At 48.3% G+C, this 20,041-nt stretch overlaps 7 protein-coding genes across 7 annotated transcripts; 4 read left to right on the forward strand and 3 right to left on the reverse strand.

Moving 5' to 3' along the window:
• Nucleotides 1-731: 731 nt before the first annotated feature.
• Nucleotides 732-3,650, reverse strand: N7447_002523 (uncharacterized protein; the record flags this gene model as incomplete). The annotated part of the gene is made up of 1 exon (XM_057226798.1): nt 732-3,650. The coding sequence occupies one exon, from the start codon at nt 3,648-3,650 to the stop codon at nt 732-734; it is 2,919 nt and encodes a 972-aa protein (XP_057090814.1).
• A 2,070-nt stretch (nt 3,651-5,720) lies between these two features.
• On the reverse strand, nt 5,721-6,967 carry N7447_002524 (SDR family oxidoreductase; the record flags this gene model as incomplete). The annotated part of the gene is made up of 6 exons (XM_057226799.1): nt 5,721-5,842; nt 5,899-6,049; nt 6,113-6,312; nt 6,374-6,537; nt 6,598-6,856; nt 6,913-6,967. 6 exons carry the CDS (start codon nt 6,965-6,967, stop codon nt 5,721-5,723), a joined length of 951 nt encoding a protein of 316 aa, XP_057090815.1.
• A 972-nt stretch (nt 6,968-7,939) lies between these two features.
• On the forward strand, nt 7,940-8,565 carry N7447_002525 (uncharacterized protein; the record flags this gene model as incomplete). The annotated part of the gene is made up of 2 exons (XM_057226800.1): nt 7,940-7,999; nt 8,068-8,565. 2 exons carry the CDS (start codon nt 7,940-7,942, stop codon nt 8,563-8,565), a joined length of 558 nt encoding a protein of 185 aa, XP_057090816.1.
• A 1,251-nt stretch (nt 8,566-9,816) lies between these two features.
• N7447_002526 (uncharacterized protein) lies at nt 9,817-10,032 on the forward strand (the record flags this gene model as incomplete). The annotated part of the gene is made up of 1 exon (XM_057226801.1): nt 9,817-10,032. One exon carries the CDS (start codon nt 9,817-9,819, stop codon nt 10,030-10,032), a length of 216 nt encoding a protein of 71 aa, XP_057090817.1.
• Nucleotides 10,033-11,136: 1,104 nt separating this feature from the next.
• N7447_002527 (glycosyltransferase family 69 protein) lies at nt 11,137-13,479 on the forward strand (the record flags this gene model as incomplete). The annotated part of the gene is made up of 4 exons (XM_057226802.1): nt 11,137-11,668; nt 12,183-12,724; nt 12,787-13,012; nt 13,064-13,479. Coding segments are annotated over 4 exons (1,716 nt in total), but the record flags the coding sequence as incomplete, so codon positions are not given.
• A 492-nt stretch (nt 13,480-13,971) lies between these two features.
• N7447_002528 (homocysteine S-methyltransferase family protein) lies at nt 13,972-15,087 on the forward strand (the record flags this gene model as incomplete). Its single annotated transcript, XM_057226803.1, has 2 exons — nt 13,972-14,868; nt 14,947-15,087. 2 exons carry the CDS (start codon nt 13,972-13,974, stop codon nt 15,085-15,087), a joined length of 1,038 nt encoding a protein of 345 aa, XP_057090819.1.
• A 166-nt stretch (nt 15,088-15,253) lies between these two features.
• N7447_002529 (putative amino acid permease) lies at nt 15,254-16,954 on the reverse strand (the record flags this gene model as incomplete). Its single annotated transcript, XM_057226804.1, has 2 exons — nt 15,254-15,370; nt 15,431-16,954. The coding sequence occupies 2 exons, from the start codon at nt 16,952-16,954 to the stop codon at nt 15,254-15,256; spliced, it is 1,641 nt and encodes a 546-aa protein (XP_057090820.1).
• Nucleotides 16,955-20,041: the final 3,087 nt, after the last annotated feature.

The raw sequence follows: 20,041 nt of genomic DNA on the forward strand, positions 1-20,041 counted from the left end.
CAAACATCGAATCGCCGTGAAACTCAAAACACGGACTCGGACATGGCGTCAGAACTGTAGTCGAACAGCATGTCTTTTGACAGCCGACAAAAAATCGTACATCACCCCGAAGGGTGAACAACAAACAAATCGTACATGTTGTCTTCCGATAACTCACACAACTAATCATGCACCACCCTGAAGGGCACGCAAACAAGAAAATCGAACATAACTCAGAACAGGTACCCTGACAAAATGCCATGAGCGTCGACAATGATAATCATTCATCACCCTCCCGGGTGAGGGAAACAAAAGTACTCAAACTATGGATTCTTGTTTCAGTGTCTTCGGTAACAGACACTTGTCGCTGGAACTGCGCAGGTGAAGCGGCAATCGTTGGACTTGCCAGCTTGCTGCTTTGTAGTTGTTGCAGTCCTAAGAGGTGGCCCATTCGTTCCTCCCCTTGAGCCGCTGTCGTTGTACTTCTGCAGTTGAAGCGGCAATCGTCGAACTTGCTAGCTTCGTGCCTTGCCGTTGTAATATCGTATTTTCCATCAAGAGGTGGCTCATTCGCCCCTCCCCTTGATGGGGCGCACCGTACCACTTGCTGTTAACCGAACAAAGTCCGATCTCCGGCAAAGCAACGGAGGAAGACAAAGACAATCCGCTCCAAGAATGGAACATCATATCCATGCTCCCAGCGTAGTTCCTCCAGGAACTGTTCGGGTCCCTCCAAGGCATAAACCAGATGTTTAAGGTGATCTGTCCATAGAGGGAACGACAGCAGAATCACCATCACCATAGCGAATACACCAAAAGAGATCCGACGAGCTCCTGTCCACAAACCCCCTCAGCAAAGCCGATCCCTCCTGCATGTCTGACTCATCAGACGCAGTGATGGCGGGTGGGTCGGAAGGCCAAGCTCCTGGCATTTGGAGACTAGTAGTCGCTGCCTCTTCTCCGCCCATTTCCTCCCGCTGTTCTCCTGCAGACTGTTGAGCGCTGCGAGTCGGGTTTTCGGTGTCCTCAAACCTCTTGGTGCCTTTCGAAACCCCCGCACGGGAATCTGTCCCTGTTGCAACGGCGTTCTTTACCGAAGCGTCTTCGGGACTAGCCACCAGGGAATAGGTGGAGATAACACGAGGGGCTGCTGTGACCTGCAACCCCCCAGAAGATGACATGATGGTAGGACGAGCTTGAGTCCCTGCCGCACGTCTCGTAAGCAATACATCGAGGTGCGAACGAGTACCGGTCCGCAGGCTCGGAACAACAAGCTCATCCTTGGTCTGCCAAGTCAGATCTGATTCATTCAGAGTCGGCTCAATAACAGCAGGCGCACTCAGAATTTCCTCAGTTGACGGTGGCTCAGTCTGGACTGACTCAGTTGGAGCCGGCTCACTAGGAGCAGGCGCATCCACAACTTCGTCAGACGGAATGGACACAGTGGACGCCAGCATAGTGTACTCAAATACACTAGACTCGTGCAAAGTGGCCTTCAAGGTAGTTTGAGATGGCTTGGGAGCAGCTGGCTCACTCGTCACTGCCTCAGTGGGAACCTGCACGGTCTCGACAGTCTCGTTTTCCTCCGAATCAGCTTGAGTCTGCTGAGTAACCGCGGGATCACCCAAAGCTTCATCGATAGGAACCTGCTCGGTGACCTCCACGACAACTTGAATCGGCTGGGGAACAGCTAGCACACTCATGGCTGCTGCAGTGGGCACCTGCTCGATCAAGACAATCTCGGTGTACTCCAGAACAGTCTGAGTAGGCTGAGAAACAGCTGGCTCACTCATAACTGCCGGTGTAGGCATCTGCTCGGTTTTGGCAGACTCAGTGTCCTCCGAAATAGTCTGAGTAGGCTGCGAAATAGCTGGCTCACTCATCTCTGGCACTTTCGGGGCTGTGTTTATCACGTATACCTCAGAACGGGAAAGTAAAAGCGAACCGTTGGCTTCCACGATTTTCTTTGTAATCCGCTTCTTGGGGCTTGGTTCTTCGTCCTCGCTGAACCTGTTGAAGCTGGCTACCCTCTTTCGTCTAGGGAGATTGACGATCATTGTCAGACCCAGGCTCACGCTAGGCCGATTGTCGGTAAGGCGAGGCCGATTATCATTGGTAAGATGACGTCGATTTACCCCGGTAAGACGTTGCCACTTAATTTTGGGATCGCGGCCGCGTGCATACGTGGTGGTTGCCCAGAGGACCGCCTTGCCCTTGAAGATGATGCGATCCTTTCGTCGAGCAAATGCGATCCGGGGATTTAGTCTGCGACGCACTGGGATTACGTCAAGCATGCAGACATCAGATTCCTGGCTCGGGTCATCTTTCGTGCAAGGTGTGATAGTCTGCGCATACGTATATTCCCAGTCCATGTAGCCGTCAAAGTCCTGACCGTTCAGTTTTTCGATTTCAAAGTCAGACAACTGGTTCTTGTTTTGCATCATGCCGTGAGTCTCCACTTGCTGGGGAGCGTTGGTAAAGGTGGTGCCTGGTGCTCCTTGCACCACTGCATTTTGGTCGCCCATCTGCGACTCATCTGCCTGCAACATGTGGGCGGCAAGTTCCTGTCCCATGGGCTCAATAGTGATACTCATGGGTGATCCGTCCCGTGATGATTCGTGAGGATCCAGTGACATTGGTGACCCATCCCGTGATGAATTGCGAGGATCCAGTGGCATCGCAATGGTGAGGCTGTCCGATGGGGAAATCGAGGATAAATAAGACTCATTAGAATTGGAGGTAAGGCCCTCATCACATTCGCGTTCCTCGGGAGGGAGAGATCTCGGGCCACGTTCTTTTCCCTTGTCGAGTTGCTGTGAGTGGTGGTCAAATGGATGCCCCTGGGAGCCTAGTTCGTGGCTCCTCATGACAAGGCGACGTGCAATACCCACAGGGTTGGTCTTGGACTCAGCAATCGGCGCACTGCGAGTCTGGATCTGACTGGCCCTTGCGTTTTCCATCGACGAGGCAAGCATCCTTTCCATGGTCTTAAGGAGGCCTTTGAATCGGCTCTCCGCACCCACAATGCGCTCTTGGCGCCGCATGTTATGTTCCGTAGCTGCGAGCAGTTGCCGCAGCTCCCGGAGGTCTGTCTGGTCTTTTGCCAGACCTTGTCTACAAGCCTGGAGGGACTTTAGGTTACCCTCCGCACGTTCGAGCTCTTCGGCGGCTTCGTCCAACCGATCCTCAAGAACCCGGAGCTGCGCATCAACATCGCGGGATCGGCTACCGCGAGATTGGCTGATCAAGGCATCCATTTGCTCTTGGTCAACAAACTTGGTGGTGCGTCGCTGTGCGGCGTTAAGAGATCGGAGGGCTGAAACCTGGGACTTGGCGTGGTTCAGCTCCATCTCCTGCCGAGAGATTGTCGCTTCGGCATCCACCAGTTGACTGCCAAGCGCGGAGAGCTCACGCTGCGACTGGCTTGTTCGGACAGTGGTCTGTCCGAAAGAGGAAGAATGGGCTGTGTCGGGGCCCACCAGGGGGGTGATCCTGTACGGAGGACCCTGGTTGTTAAGAGAAGTGGCATGAGTAGAAGGACCAGGCACAATCTGGGACCCAATGGGTCTCTTGCGGGGCGGGGCGATCAGAGGTATGGCGGGAGTTAGTGGACCCGTCATATTGAACCCACTGACACCGTTGCGACGGGGCGGTCCTTGGTGAGTTGCCATAATGAACTTTGAAAGATGTTAGAGATGATACTCGAAAAGGTTGCTGTCTCCAAAGGTAGCTGAACTTACAGAAGGAAAAGGTGACACGGAATGTGAGTCGTTCAGAGATTCGAGAGAAATTCTCAATGGCTGCTACGTTGGAAGTGGTTAGAGATCATGCGAGGGAAAAGAAGAAATGGGTTGCAAATACTAACACAAAAATAAAAATAGCAGGCGTCGACAAACGTGCAAAAACAGTTCTTGCCAGGGTTATCCAGAGACTGGACATGCAACTACGCGACAAGCTGTCAGAAAAGGTAGACAGATTACTTGGAAGAGTGGTTGGGACTAACCGGAAACAAGAAGATTTGCAAACTCCTTCGGCTTTGTAGAAGAAGCAGAAGAAACAAAAAAAAGGAAAACTGACGACGATGGGGAAGAAAGAGGAGAGGAGAAGAAAGAAAGAGAAGTTGAGACCAAAGGGGAGAACATATAGGCCTCGACAAACGACGTGATGGTGAGGCTCTGGGTGCCTATTGGTCAATGACCTTTCTCAATGACTTGGTCTCACAACCCTGCACCAATAAGCGAGCTCCCCCATTGTTTATTGACAAGACATTTCTTCAACAATGACTATTATGAAGTCTTCAATAAAGAGAACAATGGGATGTCTCCTTGGTCCCTTGAATGCCATTTTTGTGGGAATAGGATGTCTCTTTTAATGGTACAATCTACAATAAGCTTCTAATCCTATGTTTATTCAACCATTTTGTGCTATTTTGCCTAGAGTTATGATACATGTAGCCTTTTAAAATTTAGATCTGGGCATGTAGTTATAGAATGTCGGCTTGCCGAAGGCCAGTGCACTCGGCTTGCCGAGGATGTTCTTCCAAGGGTCAATGCACGTCTTGGTAATTTCGTGTCACTAGATCTACTGTGGTCTAAGATAATTCGCTGGGGATACTGTCATCATGGCTCTTCTAAGGTTGATCGAAAGAGCGGTCTTGTCGCTGTGTTTCCTCCCTCTGGAGTGGGAACTTAGTGTCGAGCATGGATGTGCAAGCTTTGGTAGTTCTCCACTCCTCTACGATTTGAATACGTTGAGTTTTGAACCATCTTACACTGGTATTATTGCTGACACGAAGATAGATTTATTCCCAAGAGGCGCTTGTGGGGGTAGCCTCTCAGTCCCACAAGGACAAGAACACGGTACGGGCCGATTCCGTTACAAGCAATCCACCTGGCAAGCACATCCAGCAACTAACCCAGCAATCCGTCAGTGCCAATCTACATTCTGTCAACGAAGCCATGCAATTACCAAACCCAGTCTATTTTGCAAACAATCACACAATGGCTTTGACATTCGAGTGTGGGAGCAACGCCATGAAGAAAAATGACTCAAGATCGAGTTTAGATCAATGTATGGACACATTGCAGCTATTCAAAAAGTTTCACCCAGCAGTTGACATAAACGAGAGCCTGGCAGCCAAGCGGGCTCTCGTTCGTGAGGCGGGAGTTTTGCAATCATATCATTGACCTCGCGGAGACAGTCAAATCGCTACATCCGGTGCTTTTGCTGCTATTGTGGTGGATTGTGGGGACAAGGGTATGTGTTGCTTTTTACCCAAATTACTCGAGATATTCGCCATACAAAAGAGACTAACATTATGTTTGTTTTAGATTTTCTATCAAGATCTCGAGGGTGCCTCAAAACACCACCGGCTTCTTACAGCAAGTGTGCGGCAAGTTGTCTGGTCCTCAGGGAGCAACATTCAGGCCAATTCGGTTCTATGGGTTTCCCTACTTCGAAAATCGATCCTCTTTAGCAGTGAATGACAAACAAGGGGTGTCTGGGACATCGGGAGCTTCAACATTGTGCGACAGGAAATGAGAGATGATATGACACAACCGGGCGTGACATCATGGTCGGCTCAGTATATTCCGCCGAGAGTTTCAATATGAGAAATATAATAAACAAACGCAATCTCTATCAGCCAAAGCCAGTTTAGTAATACTCGGTAAGATTTATCCAAAATCCAAAGAACCAAAATGCTCTGTTATATTATCAGTATCTCGCACATTTCCATCTGCTCAAAGCTTAGACTTCTTGCCAGTCACGTTGGGTACATCATCCCCGGAAAGCAGGAAGTCCGGGTAAGACAGGCTGCCACCGGAAGCGCCGCCTGCCGACATGCGCCAGTTTGCGCCATCCACTGTTTATGAGTCAGTATGGAACCTTCATAATGTTTTTTGTCATCTGATAACGCACCAACAAGCGTTTGCCCACTGACATAGCTGCCAGTGTCTGAGAAAAGATACACGGTGGCGTCTGCAATGTCACGGACATGGCCAAAGCGGCCAAGCGGCTGCGCCTTGGTGTAAGCCTCCAGGGCGTCTGATGGTAGCAGACGTTCCAAGCCCTAATGAATGGTAAGTTGGTCAGTTTTTGACATGTAAATAACACTATTGAGACTTCTACTAACCTCAGTCTGTGCAATAGGACCCGGCGCGATGATGTTGGACGTCAACCCACGAGGACCATACTCGATTGCGACACTGTGCGACAGGGTATCGATGCCGGCTTTGGCAACGGAGACATGGGTCTGGAAGGGCATACCCCGGTAGTGGATGGTGGCACTGACGAAGATAATTCTTCCGCCGGTTCCAATTGGTGATGGTTGAACTGGAGGATTGTCAGTGCCAATAATATCCAGAGGGTCAGGTTCACCGAATGGTGCACTCACGAGTCTTTGAGTCCATTCTGTGCTTGCTTGCTGACTCTCTCAGATAGGGAAGAGTTGCCTTGAGCGTATTATAAGAGCCCAAGACGTCAATATCCATAACTGACTTGAAAGCATTGACAGAGAGTTGCTCGATCGAGGCGAGGAAGTTACCTGCCGCTCCAGCACTGTCGGATACGATCAGCACAAAACTCGAAGACCAGGGTCAAGTTGATATATCGACGTACATGACAAAGTCAATGCCTCCAAGCTCCTTGACACAGCGATCAACTGCTTGCTGCAAATACTCGAGCTTGCGCACGTCCACGGAACCGATTCCGATCACCTTGGCACCTGGCCGGGCCGTTGCAATATCCTGGGCGACGCGCTCGGTCTTCTCTACATTCCGGCCGATAATGCAGGCGTTGGCACCGAGGTGTACTAAGGCCCGGACCTGGGCACTGCAGATAGTTCCAGCGCCGCCTGTGCAGAAGACCACTTTGTTTGCTGGGTCAAAGAGTTAGTTTGGTTGTGCGGTGGCAATGGACTCGAAGAGAGCTCACCGAAGATCCCATCCTTCCAGGAGTCACTCAAATATTCGGTCTTGGGAAGCGGCATTCTGATTACTATGTTCCTGGATATCTTCCAAGCTTGGTTTAAAGATTATGGGGGAGTTGGGGGATGTTAGGGGGTGTTTCATGATGCCCGTGGGCCCTCTCCACAGTCGGACCTCGGCACGGTTTTCGTCCCACATTTAGATACTTACCTAGGTAACCTTGGAATACATTAATGATTAGTGATACAAGAATTCGAAGTCCTATAGTAAAGGAATTATTGCAAAGCTGAAACAGTCAACACTTTGTTCGAGCTGTATGGCGAGAAAAATGCTTATATTTAGTTCATATTATCCGTCGCCTTCGGCCTTTCAAATCTCGGCAAATTGATTCTCTCAAAATACTGGTAGCCACAGTACTTAACGTACCAAAAGAGTGCGACATTCGAGCCCAGCGTTACGACTCAATTCGCCCACTACGTTTGCAGGAGCTAGCGGGGCCAGCTCCTGCCGCGGGCTCGGGATATCAGCATTACTTTGGTAACTGTTCAATATCTAGATGGTTTAATATGTCCCCCAGAACTGCTTTGATATGCACGCTCCAGTTCAGGAAGCCATACACAATAACCGAGTTCCCCATTGTGTTGATAATGAGTTGCTAGTTTAGTGATTTATGTCCGAAACTTACTGAGGGCTTAAGTGGCATGTACTAGGTATAAAAGTCGATTTATGTGTTATATAAGGCTAAATAGATAGAAATTAAGATCAATTAAAATATACTCTGGACAAGGCTTATATCTACAAATATATACATACTCATTTTACGACAGAAATACCAATCTTCCTCTGCTCATTGCGATGAAGAACATCCGCCCGCTGATTGGCTGGAGCGTGGGCGGCCCACGACGTCACCGAAAAAGAACCATCTCTTTTCTTTGCATTGTTGACGTGAATCGTTAATCTTCAACTCATTTCAGATTTTGTTATCTCATCAAATACAGCTTTAAGGAACAGCGATCGTCTTTGCAATCTGCGACATGGCTTGCCCCATCAGCGTCAGCAAGTTTGTTGGCACTGTCTCTCTCGGTCTTCTTACTGTACGTCAAATCACATCTATCGCATCATCAAGTATCGGCCAATACTAACAACCCCTTTCAACTCACAGGGCCTCTCCTACTCGACATCAGCCATCACAATCCCAGCTCTGCAGCTTCTTCCAACAGCGACAACTGCCGGCCGCTCCCTGAACGAAGTGAAGCGCCTAACGCGCCGATATGCCCTACGCCTGTCCTTCCTTGCCAATACCTGCTTCTGTTTCGCATGGTGCCTCTCATCTCCGCGCCGCCGACACCCATACATGGTCTGGCTGTGCGCGTTCTGTACAATCAGTGCCCACGGTGTTGATTTCTGGTTCAACCGTCATCTTGGCTTCAAGAACTGGGTATCAACTGTGATCCGCGACGTTTCCCACTTTTCCCTGGTTCGGGACTCGAACACAAATAAGGATGAAGACCTTGTTGTTATTGAGGCCCAGGACGACGTGAACGGCGAAACTGTTCAACGCGAGATGGACCGGGAGCGCCGGCTCCACCGAGCGCGCACCTGGTTGTCTGGTATTGCCCTTTCGATTGGTATTGTTGGTCTTTGGGGTGACAAGAGGTGATATCTCTCCTCTTTATTATTTGTTGCGAAGTCTTTTTTTATGGTGACCGCTGGTTGTTCTATATCTATTTCCCGAAAAGATCTTTTCGCTACTGTTTCTTTGATCACGTCTAATATGTTTCACGCCTGATACCTTTTTATTCTGTCCTCCTTCTCTGTTGCATTTCTTTCCCTGTACATCATTATGGGATCAGCCTAGGAATGGAGTAACTTCTGAACTTGTATCCAGCGTATCCGAGCCATATCTGCGAAACCGCCAATTTGCCTAGCTGATTTAAGCTTATAAACTATGTATCTTAACATTGACTAATGTATGTGAGGAGGTGGAATGGCTGGTATGTGAACCAACATATAGCTTCTATAGTTTATACAACTCACCTATATAAAAGGCACATCACTATAAGAGATGCCAAGGCAATAACTCTATATAGGCAAACAAGATGTACCATCTGAAGTACGTGGCTCGGACCAGCTAGCATGCAAATTCGAATCATCCTTATTCTTCCTCTTAATATCACTCAGATGCTCCTTGAATTACCAAAGAGCTATAGCCCTAAAAGGCATGTGACCCGAAAGTGAACAATAAATGTTGGTAGTCTTCGACTCTAGGACTCAGATAATGAATTAAAAGAAGTGGGGAGACATAGAAAGGAATTAACGGCAGAATATATAGTAAGTTTGGTGAGAGCAGAGTGAGAGCAAAGTGAGATCAAAGTGAGAGCAGACGAGGAGTATATACAAAGCAGCCATCCTCACATTGATAAACTCGGAATGATAGATACATATTCAGAATGAAGGAATAAGTCCTTTCAAGGTTGGGAGGGACTTACATAGCCCGTAGCACTATAAATATCATCTCCTCCTTTCTTCCTCTTCTCCTTCTTACAACTCCCTACACCTCTAAGCATTTACCCCAAATCATAACATTTGCCGCCTGTGAGTTCATTCTTGTTCTTATCCACCCCTCGTTGCTAACATGGTTTCCAGGACTATAATTATTCCTTCTTCCTTCCTTGTCTTACAACTTCATCCACATTCCAACTGCCTAACGCCGAAGGGTATAAGTTAGCTCTGATAATCTCGACTTCTCGTTCCTCTTCCATTTCTAACCACCGTCCTCCGCACAGGATCCCCCCCCCCTTTTTTTTTCTCTTTCGGGCAGACCACTGTCCGAACAAGCCAGTCGCAGCGTGAGCTCTCCGCGCTTGGCAGTTAACTGGTGGATGTCGAAGCGACAATCTGTCGGCAGGAGATGAAGCTGGACCGCGCCAAGCCCCAGGTTTCGGCCCTCCAGTCTCTTAACGCCGCACAGCGACGCACCACCAAGTTTGTTGATCAAGAGCAAATGGATGCCTTGATCAGCCAATCTCGCGGTAGCCGATCCCGCGATGTCGATGCGCAGCTCCGGGTTCTTAGCATCGGTTGGACGAAGCCGCCGAAGAGCTCGAACGCGCGGAGGGCAACGTAAAGTCCCTCCAGGCTTGTAGACAGAGTCTGGCAAAAGACCAGACAGACCTCCGGGAGCTGCGGCAACTGCTCGCAGCAACGGAACATAGCATGGGGCGCTAGATCATTGTGGGTATATAGATCCGGTTCAAAGGCATCAAGACCATGGAAAGAATGCTTATCGTGTCGATGCAAAACATGTAGAACTGCGGAATAGAGACAGCGCCGTTAAGAGCGCCTTGTGAGTGCAGAGGATCGGATGAAAGGCCTCCTTAAGAACATAAACAGAATGCATGTCGCGGCTATGTAAAACTTCACGGCCAGCTAACTCGGATGCTAGTGTAGGCATTTTTTCCAATGATTCCCACAAAATAGAAATATGTGAGAAATAAGTAATAACATCCTCAAGTATTTTCTGATATTTCTACCGACAAAAACAAGACCAACGTTAATATTAGTATATATCTACGAGGGGTGTAATTCGAAAGTATAGAGTAAACATGAGGTTGAACAATGTCGATGATCGACGGGGATTCGGGTGGAGTGGGACGGGGAACCAAAGCATCGACGTGGGTGTGTGCTATATAAAAGCATACAATGTACAATGTTGTCTGTAGAATGTTTCTATCGTAGATTGGTCGCATTGTGCATATACTATGGACGTCGGGGTAGGTATGATTCGGTCCTAACAAAGGGTTGAAGAGGTCAAATATGCCATGTACACATATACCCCTGTTGGCTGTCATTAATTATTAATATTGTTTAGAACGAATAATCAACACCCTAAGACTAAATGAGGGCTTAAGGATCACAGCCAGACCAATGACCTGAAGAAATAAAATTAACCCCAATACGCTAAGAATAATGGCGGAGTTGTCGGAAATGAGCCCCTTGGCGCAAATAGAATAAAAAGGACATGACAGCGCAGCTTATTTTTCTGTGAATAAAATAACACTGCTTCAGAATAAATCTGTAAAGTTGGAAAATATGGTCAACTTCACCATCGTCAATGGCCAAATCTACACGCCAGGCCTGGCAATTGTCGATGCGCCACAGCCAAACACACCCCTCGGAGGAGGCAAGTCAATACGCCAAAATCTATCAATTCCTTACTAATTTCTTAGACAACCTGCAAGTCGCAATCGATGTGTCTGGTAATGGTCAATTACCATGGCCGGCATCAACTGAACCCGACTCCTCTACCCTGTTCCACGACATCACCTTCTTTTTAACCTCCGAGTCGCACAACTTCACTATCTCCAACGGCACAAAGCCCGCGTCTAACACAAGCTACGTCGGTCCCGTCTTAGACCTGGAGCCCTCATCTACCGTCAAACATGTGAATTGGATTTGGCCCGAATGTCTCGTAGGAGATGGCTCTGATTCAGAAGACTCGGCGCGCGGGGCATACAACATCTCCATGCACCAATCTTTCCGCTGGAATGGAACCGACTATTATACTGTCTTCGACCTGCCCATCTCTGTCACTAACAGTATACCCGAGAGTAACGACCGGGTCGACTGCGATCTGCTGGAAAACAAGCTTCTTAGCGCGGCGGAGATCGGCGAGAGCTCGGATTCGCTGCCTGGACAGCCGTGGGTTGAGGGTGGAGCTAGCACGACGGTGTCGAGTCCCGATGCGACTGCGACGGGGGCGGGTAATCGGCGTCACTCAGGCTTCAAGAGAGTAGCTGGCCTTGCGATTGCTACGACAGCTATTTTGCATTTCCTGGGATGAGACTTGCTCCTGGATCTGGATATCGCGGGTTTCATCCCTTGTATACTTTTTATTATCATTATTTTCGTCTTGTAATTAATATAAAAACAACCATTCCTATACTCCCACGTGCGACCCCCCATATATTCAAATAGAGCTATCACAATATATTGATCGCCGATCGGCGAATAACGTTTTTACTCCTTCTATCAATGATCGTCGTTAATATTTCTAAATTGGGAAGGAAGTATACATTCTCATGTTGATTTTGCAGTATCCCTTGATTCCCCAGCTTTCTCCCCTACCAATTCCTAATATTCTCTATCGAGGGTTTCTCCCAAAACTCCAGTGAAGTATGTCAGGAACATGACATCGCGTACATCGCAACCAACCCTGACGTTGACACCAAATCCCAATTTCGCTTTCCATGACGCTTTTGTCCGCCTCCCGAAGAGTCCTCCGGTACCGCATCGCTCGAGCTTTGATCATAATTTTCACAATATGGAATCTGGCCGAGATACACCTGATACATCACCGAATTTACGAAGCAGATTACACAGTCCAACGCCGGCCGCAAAAGCAAGAACGAATATACATTGCAAGCATCAATTGGAACAATGAGCTCGTTCTACGCAGTCACTGGAACAAGGCACTGACACAGCTGGTCTTGAAGCTTGGTCCTGAAAATGTGTTCATCAGCATCTACGAAAGCGGGAGCTATGATAACACGAAAGCCGCGTTGAGAGAACTGGATTGGGAACTCGAGCGAATGCGCGTGCCACGGAATATCACTTTGTCGCCTGTTACACATCAAGATGAACTCGCCGCACCTGCAAGGGGTGAGGGTTGGATTCGCACTCCTGATGGGAAGAAACAACTCAGAAGAATCCCGTATCTAGCTCGGATACGGAACTTAGGCTTGCTGCCTCTGCAGGATCTTGCACGGCAGGGTATCATTTTTGAAAAAATCCTGTTTCTGAATGACGTTGTGTTCACGGTTCGTTTGAGCCATCTTACCTTCTATCGAATGCGTATACTGATTAAGCTTTTGTTGATCAGCCGAACGACGTTCTCCGACTTCTAGACACTAATGACGGTGAATATGGTGCTGCTTGCTCGTTGGATTTCTCCAAGCCTCCGAGTTTCTATGATACATTTGCTCTCCGGGATAGCAATGGCCATGAACCCATCATGCAGATATGGCCCTATTTCAGTTCTGCAGCATCACGACATGGGATGAAAAATATGTCTCCTGTTCCCGTGGCAAGTTGTTGGAATGGAATGGGTATGCTGACCTCCATTCTAGAAATCGTTGCATAAACTAATATATCTATAGTGGCGATGCCCGCAAGTCCATTCATCGCCAGATCTCCACTTCGCTTCCGAGGTATCCCCGATTCACTAGCAAGCTATCATCTTGAAGGCTCCGAGTGCTGTCTCATCCATACAGACAACCCACTATCAGTAGACAAGGGTGTTTATTTAAACCCCTTGGTGAGGGTTGGATATAGCGGTGCCGCATACACATCTATTCATCCGATGATGAATTGGCTCACTACGGGGAGGGTTCTACAGGGGCTGTGGGTCAATCGACTGCGCCGCTTGGGTATCAGTTCATGGTTGAAAGAAAAAGTAGTTCGAATGCGGGTAGACAGATGGAGAGCATTGAGTGCCAGGAATGAAGAGTATGGGGAACTTTGTATTATCGATGAGATGCAAATTCTGCATCAATATGGATGGGCCCATGTATAAGGAAAAGTCAGTGGCACATTGTTTATATATATATATATATAGCTTCATGTTGCCAGCCTACTCCAAGAGCTATTATGCCTAGATGCCTATATAGTACGCATAAGATCTTCGCAAAATATATACTCAAAGGAATAAAAAAGGAGCAACTCCTGGTTTGGAGATTAGGTTCTTCAACAAGAGACTGATTTACGATAGTTATATAGATTAGTTGGCTACTGATATAGTCCACGAGCACCTTGGAAGATGTCTTCTACACCATTATCGAGACACAAATCCCCAGTATCTATGTATACAGTCAATTTCTATCTAATCTCCAGTTCTCGTCTATTCTATTCTCAAATTGACTTTTTATACCTCCGAGGCCGGCCCACCTGTGCAAACCTTAACGAGAGCGATTATGTAACCTCAAGCGAATCGTCCCATTTGGGACTGTATCAAACAGCAAACCCCCACCTACCCTCCATAAACCACCTAAATCCCCAAATACACATAATGGCAACAGTCCAAGTCCTAGATGGAGGTCTTGGCACCTCCCTGGGAGATATATACAACATCAAATTCGATTCCACAACAACCCCACTCTGGGCCTCACACCTGCTAGTGAGCGATCCAGCAACGCTGCAAGCATGCCAGCGCGACTTCGGCGTCGCCGGAGTAGACGTTCTCCTAACAGCAACCTACCAAGTTTCTCCTGAAGGCTTTGCACGGACCAAAACTGCCCAATTCCCAGACGGGATCCCACGCAGCGCAGTAGGGCCCTTCCTACAGAAATCTGTGGACATCGCCGAGCAAGCGAAAGTGCGCGAGAGCGCAAGCATCGCGCTCAGCCTTGGCCCTTACGGTGCGTGCATGATCCCAGGCCAAGAATATAGCGGTGCGTACGATGCCGAGCATGACTCTGAGGAATCATTGTATTTGTGGCACTTGGATCGACTGCGGATGTTCGCTGAGGCAGATGGGGATCTTGTTTCGCGGGTGCAGTATGTTGCATTTGAGACTTTGCCGCGGCTTGATGAGGTTCGCGCTGTGAGGAGAGCGATTCGGGATTCTGCTTTCGACGTGCCATTTTGGATTGCTTGTGTTTTCCCGCGCGATGATGATCTCTTGCCTGATGGGAGCTCGGTGGAGCAGGTTGTGCGCGCTGCTTTTGCGCCTTTGGAGGGCGGGGCTGTGCCCTGGGGAATTGGAATCAATTGTACTAAGATGCATAAGCTTGCTGGTCTTATTGATTTGTTTGGTCGTGCTGTTGCGGAGGGTGTTGCCGAGGGATGGGTATCTGATGTGCCGAGTTTTGTTTTGTACCCTGATGGGACGAATGGGGAGGTGTACAATACTACGACACAGGTTTGGGAGAAAGATGATGCTTTGGGTGATAAGGTGAGTGGTAATGTGAGTACTATGAAGATAACGTTCAGCCTTTCCGGTGGGAACGTTGGAGATAAAAGATTATGCTGACGTGAAATTTAGCGACCTTGGGAGGAGCAGTTGGCGCAAGTGGTCAATGAAGCCTACGAAAAGGGCCATTTCAATTCGTTCCTTGTGGGAGGGTGCTGCAAAGCTTCCCACCGCGATATCAAGAAACTTGGAGAGCAATTCAAGACTCAATAGGCATTATTAGTACGGAATACCATTTATGAATAGAATTTGGAATTTTGGTTGAATAAATGCAATTGAATGAAATGAGATAATGTACATCGCTAATGTTGAAGATATTGTACAATCGCTAATGTTGAATAGCCGGCTTGGCATGCAAATATTTATATCATAAAGTCATTTAAAAGAGCCAGTCGGTGAACTTTTTCCACGCATTGTTGTGCGGGTTTTCAACTGGCATAATCTCCCCATCTAGGAGACGGCCAGACCATAGGTCGATATTAGCGGCTCGCTCAAACTGTACAAGATGTTAGCAACTCTGCGCAAAGATAGAAAGAATAAGAGGGGCTCAACGAACCTTGGTGCCATGCCAAAGCTTCCAGCAAATAATGGGAACGATAAAGATGGGGATACCAATATACGACGCAACAAAGCTGGACGCATCCCAGTTGCCCTTCAAAAAGACGGGGAAACCAGCAACTAGAGTAATGATAGTGGAACCGATAAAGCCCACCCATGCGGCATAAGGTTGAAAGGGTGCCTTCCATGGGAGGGTGTCACGGCTCACATTCTGTCTCTTCATTGCGGCATGGAAACGAATATAACAGAAGCAAAGGGTTGCCCATGCAATCAAACCGGCAACGGTGCTCAGGTTCAGAAGCCAGCTGAACGCCTGTGCTGCACCACCACTGCCAAGACTCAGATACGCCAGCGGCCCAAAGAGCCAGGCGGCAATGACAGCCACATATGGCACACCACTCTTGTTCACGCGCCCGAAGATCTGGGGCAGCTGGTGGTCTGTAGTCATGGCGACAATCATGCGTGATCCGACCCAGCAGTATGAGTTACCAGCAGACCACGCGGCGATGAGAATGCACGCATTTACGATAGATGGAAGAGCGTTGATGCCGGCGTTGGTGATGGCAATAACGAAGGGGGAGCTGTTGGCATTGTTATCGCCGGAGACAAGGCCTGCGGATCTTGGATCAACGATCATGCCGATGAGAAGGGCTCCGAGAATATAGAAGAAGGCGATGCGGTAGGTCACACGGCGGGCGGCCTTGGGAATAGCTCGGTGAGGATCGACCGATTCGGATGCGGTAATGACGACAGTCTCGACGCCAATGAAGCTGAACGAGGCGTTGACGAACGACGACAGGAAGCCAAGGAAGTGGCCTGTCGGACCGGTGATACCGTTGTAGTCTACCCATGGCCCGGGGTTATTCCAGTAGCGGAATCCAATGGCGTCGCCCTTGGGACCACCGCCTGCAGTGATGACAATGGAGACAACGACCAAGCCAAGGAAGCAGAGAACCTTGACGGCACCTCCAAAGACTTCAGTTTCACCATAGAATCGCACACTCATCAAATTGATAGCCAAAATGAGTGCCAATCCAACAGTGATCACCACGGCAGGCGTGATATCCGTCCAATATGAAACAATAACCGCGGCTGCCGAGACTTCCGAGGCGATGGCGATCGTGTAACAGTATCCGTATGAAATAGCGAGGGAAAACCCGACGGCCGGGTCGATAAATCGAGTCGCCCAGTGAGGGAAGGATCCAGCAGTCGGGAAAAGCGTTGCGAGTTCGGCGATACTTTGCATCACGCACCACAAAACTCCTCCCACAATGATATACGCGAGCAGCAAGCCGGCGGGGCCAGCTTTGGCGTAGGCAGCACCAGTTCCGACGAACAAACCGGTGCCGATACCGCTGCAGAAACCAATCATGGTAACCTGGTAATTGCGCAGACGTCGCTGCAAGGCCGCACGACCACCGACATTGAGCTCGAACTCCGCCTTGGGATTCTCATTGTAGTCGTCGAAGTCTGCACCGGAAGCCGGCCGGACCTTGTCATCGTTGAAGCCGGACTTGTCCATGTTGTCGTGTGTAGTGCCGATCATACGGGCTAAGTATTTCCCCATAGATTATACCCCGGGGAGTTTGGAGTTGTCAAAGCGCTCAGTGGGAAACAGTTTCCTTTTGTTCCAAAATATTCAGTCGCGTCCAAGCACGACATCCACGCCGGTTTTTCTCTTTTCCCCACATTGGGGAGGCTCATTGGGCTGCATCGCCGTGAATTCGGCCACTCTCCACTTTTATGGGAGGCGATTGGCTAGAATTTTTCTTTTGTCATAATCTTGTGAGGCGAATAATCAATTTTGATTTTCTTGGCTTCATATTATTCCAAGGCTCAGGGCCGATCTATTGATATGGGTCAGTAGACAGTTTAGCCCATACATTGGGGAGTAAATTGAGTTGGTTCCAATGGGCAGAGAGGCAGTGAAGAATGTATCCATGGATGCATCTGGAAGACCGCCACGTGATCCGGATGGATTCATAAGAATTTAAGCTTTGCATCTCAGATATTAACTAGTTAGTTAGGCCACGGATTAATTAATATTTGCCTTACGGCATCAACTTCCAATTCGGATCCTTTGTCCGATTTTTAAGGTCAAACCTAATAATCTTATTTCAAGCAAATAGGGCACATATGGCATCAGTGTCCCAAATCCCAGGTTATTCATGGAAAAGCCATACAAGGCCGATCCTTGTTATGATATATTGAGAAACCATCGTTCGGTGTAATAAATCGTGCTGTAATTTGTACTCCGCACGGAGTCAGTCGTGGCGTTCTAGAGTTGCACCGTTCACGTCGCAGGGCGAATAGATAGCGAATCCTCTCTATTTGGGGGTTTTTGGCCTCGTACCAATAAATAATAGACTAGCATAGTTGGATTTTCCTATCCACCCAGTGACCTTAACTCTGCGACCCTGTCACCCTGGATTTTTAACGAATCACTCAAGTGGATGCTAGTTGAGCCAACATGGCTGGTGTTTTCTCCAGCCCATATCTACCCCGCACCTTCAACATCATAACTTGCTGTGAGCCATGCCGTGGCCATGGTGTTTTCCGTTCAAACAGGGCCAATCAAGGACTGCGAAGACAGTAAAAGCCCATTATAATGAGATGGCTATCTCTGGTTTTGTTGATATGCTAAATGTTTATACAGTCTCCACTTCCACTAGACGAGGAGGCAGGCTTGAAGTTGCTGCATGACGGGCTAGCTCCAAAATTCGAGTTTGTAAGCCCATCTCTATCAACATTCCAATAATTAACAATTGGTGTAGCATCATTGCTGTCCATGGACTGGGTGGCCACCGTGAACATTCATGGACGGCAGCTAATGGGGTAAACTGGCTCCATGATCTGCTGCCAAGTGATATGCCCAACACTCGTGTCCTTTCCTGGGGTTATGGTTTGCCTACTATAGAAAGCTCCCAGCAGAAAATATCTGAGAGACTAGTATATGACTTGTGGGAAATGAGATCATCAACAAATGTACGGATTCAACAGGTTCAACTGACCTTACAACCAAACAAGAAAGATATCTTTTGATCGGTACTAACAGATACAACACAGACAGCCAATCGTCCGATTATATTTATTGCACATAGTCTTGGGGGACCTATAGTCAAAAGTGTACGTTCCAGCATTTTACAAAAAGAGCGTTGTCATTGATCATCGCTAGGCCCTGCTTTATGCCGACTCAGCACAAGTAACTCATACTTTGGACCTTCGCGGCATCAGACTCTCAACCCGCGGGGCGATCTTCATGGGAACGCCTGAGCTAGATTCAAGGCTCATTGGATTGCAAAGCTACTTAGCTAGCGCTAAAGGATCTGAGCAGGATTCCAGCGACATTCATAAGGAAGCACATTGGTTGGTGACTACGTTACAGAGCTACCCATCGATCAGCCAAGAGATTTGGACTTTATTTGTTCACGAGAGATCCGATTCTCTTTCAACAAACAGTAGAAGGGACCAGGTAAGAGAATAATCATCATCCAGCCGTGGACTATTTGCTTACACTAGATTGGTTGTCTTTCAACAAGACTACGTCGTCTTCACCACAGGAGAATTCGTCACACATTTTCATTGAAGCTGATCACGGTGGAATGATCAAGTTCGAATCATCATTGGACGAGGGTTATTTGAAAATCAAAGAGCATCTGGTTTATGTTGAGAAGAAGTTGAAGGAACAACAGACACCTGAATGATCAGACTAAACTATAAAATTCGTTCTTGGGATCATCCCATGGTTCCTCCCTCTAGCGGACTTTTGCTCGACATGAGGAACGGATAAGTCAAGGCTATTATTGCCTTACCCGAGGGCTCTTGGTATTAGTCTCCCGCTCAACAATAGGGCTCCAAGCCCACTTCCTTTTATCTCCTTTTGGCTTCGTACGAGCCCAATCCGGCAGGGGCGTTCGATAGTGTTAAGTGAAATTAATACTAGCAGTAGATTCTTTTAAAGCTCTCGACAGGGTGTTGTATTATTATTAGCCCTATGGACTGAAACAAGCTGTCCACGCCAAGGCTCGGCTTTTATCTTCCCGCGCCCACATGCTGCCAAGTACCAGATTCCATCATAATACAGGCTTATGCAGGATTTAATGCCGATCCAAGACAGTAGGGCAGGCCAGCCGTTGATCATAACATGGCGAAGATTCATGGTTCTCTGCCGTGTCATCGTCTCCCTGCTCCGCAGGTGCAATTACATCAAACCTGACCCCACTTGTAAAGCTCGAGAATTTCCATTTGCGCCCCGGCTGGAGCGCACAGGCGTCCAGGGATCCGCTTATATAATACCATAGTTAAGAGCGCCAAGATTGCCTAATTAGGCCTAGGCCCCCTCGATTTTGACAACTTGCATCTCGCATATGCTTTTGGTCCTACCGCCCATGTGATTGCGACTATACTATTGGCTCTCTTTCACTATTCCCGTCCTTTAAGCCGAATTCTGCCCTATTTCCCATTTTGTAACCCATTTGCCCTCCGACGATCCTTCGATTTAACGGGGTTTCCAAGGTTGACTGAAATATTATTAAATAACCCTGTCAATAGCGCCGATCGTTCGTTCTCCTGGAAGACCGTTGAAATCTTATTCTGTCCCCTTCTCTCC

Source organism: Penicillium robsamsonii, assembly GCF_028829455.1.
Source record: "Penicillium robsamsonii strain IBT 29466 chromosome Unknown utg000001l_segment0_segment0, whole genome shotgun sequence".
NCBI classification, from domain to species: domain Eukaryota; kingdom Fungi; phylum Ascomycota; class Eurotiomycetes; order Eurotiales; family Aspergillaceae; genus Penicillium; species Penicillium robsamsonii.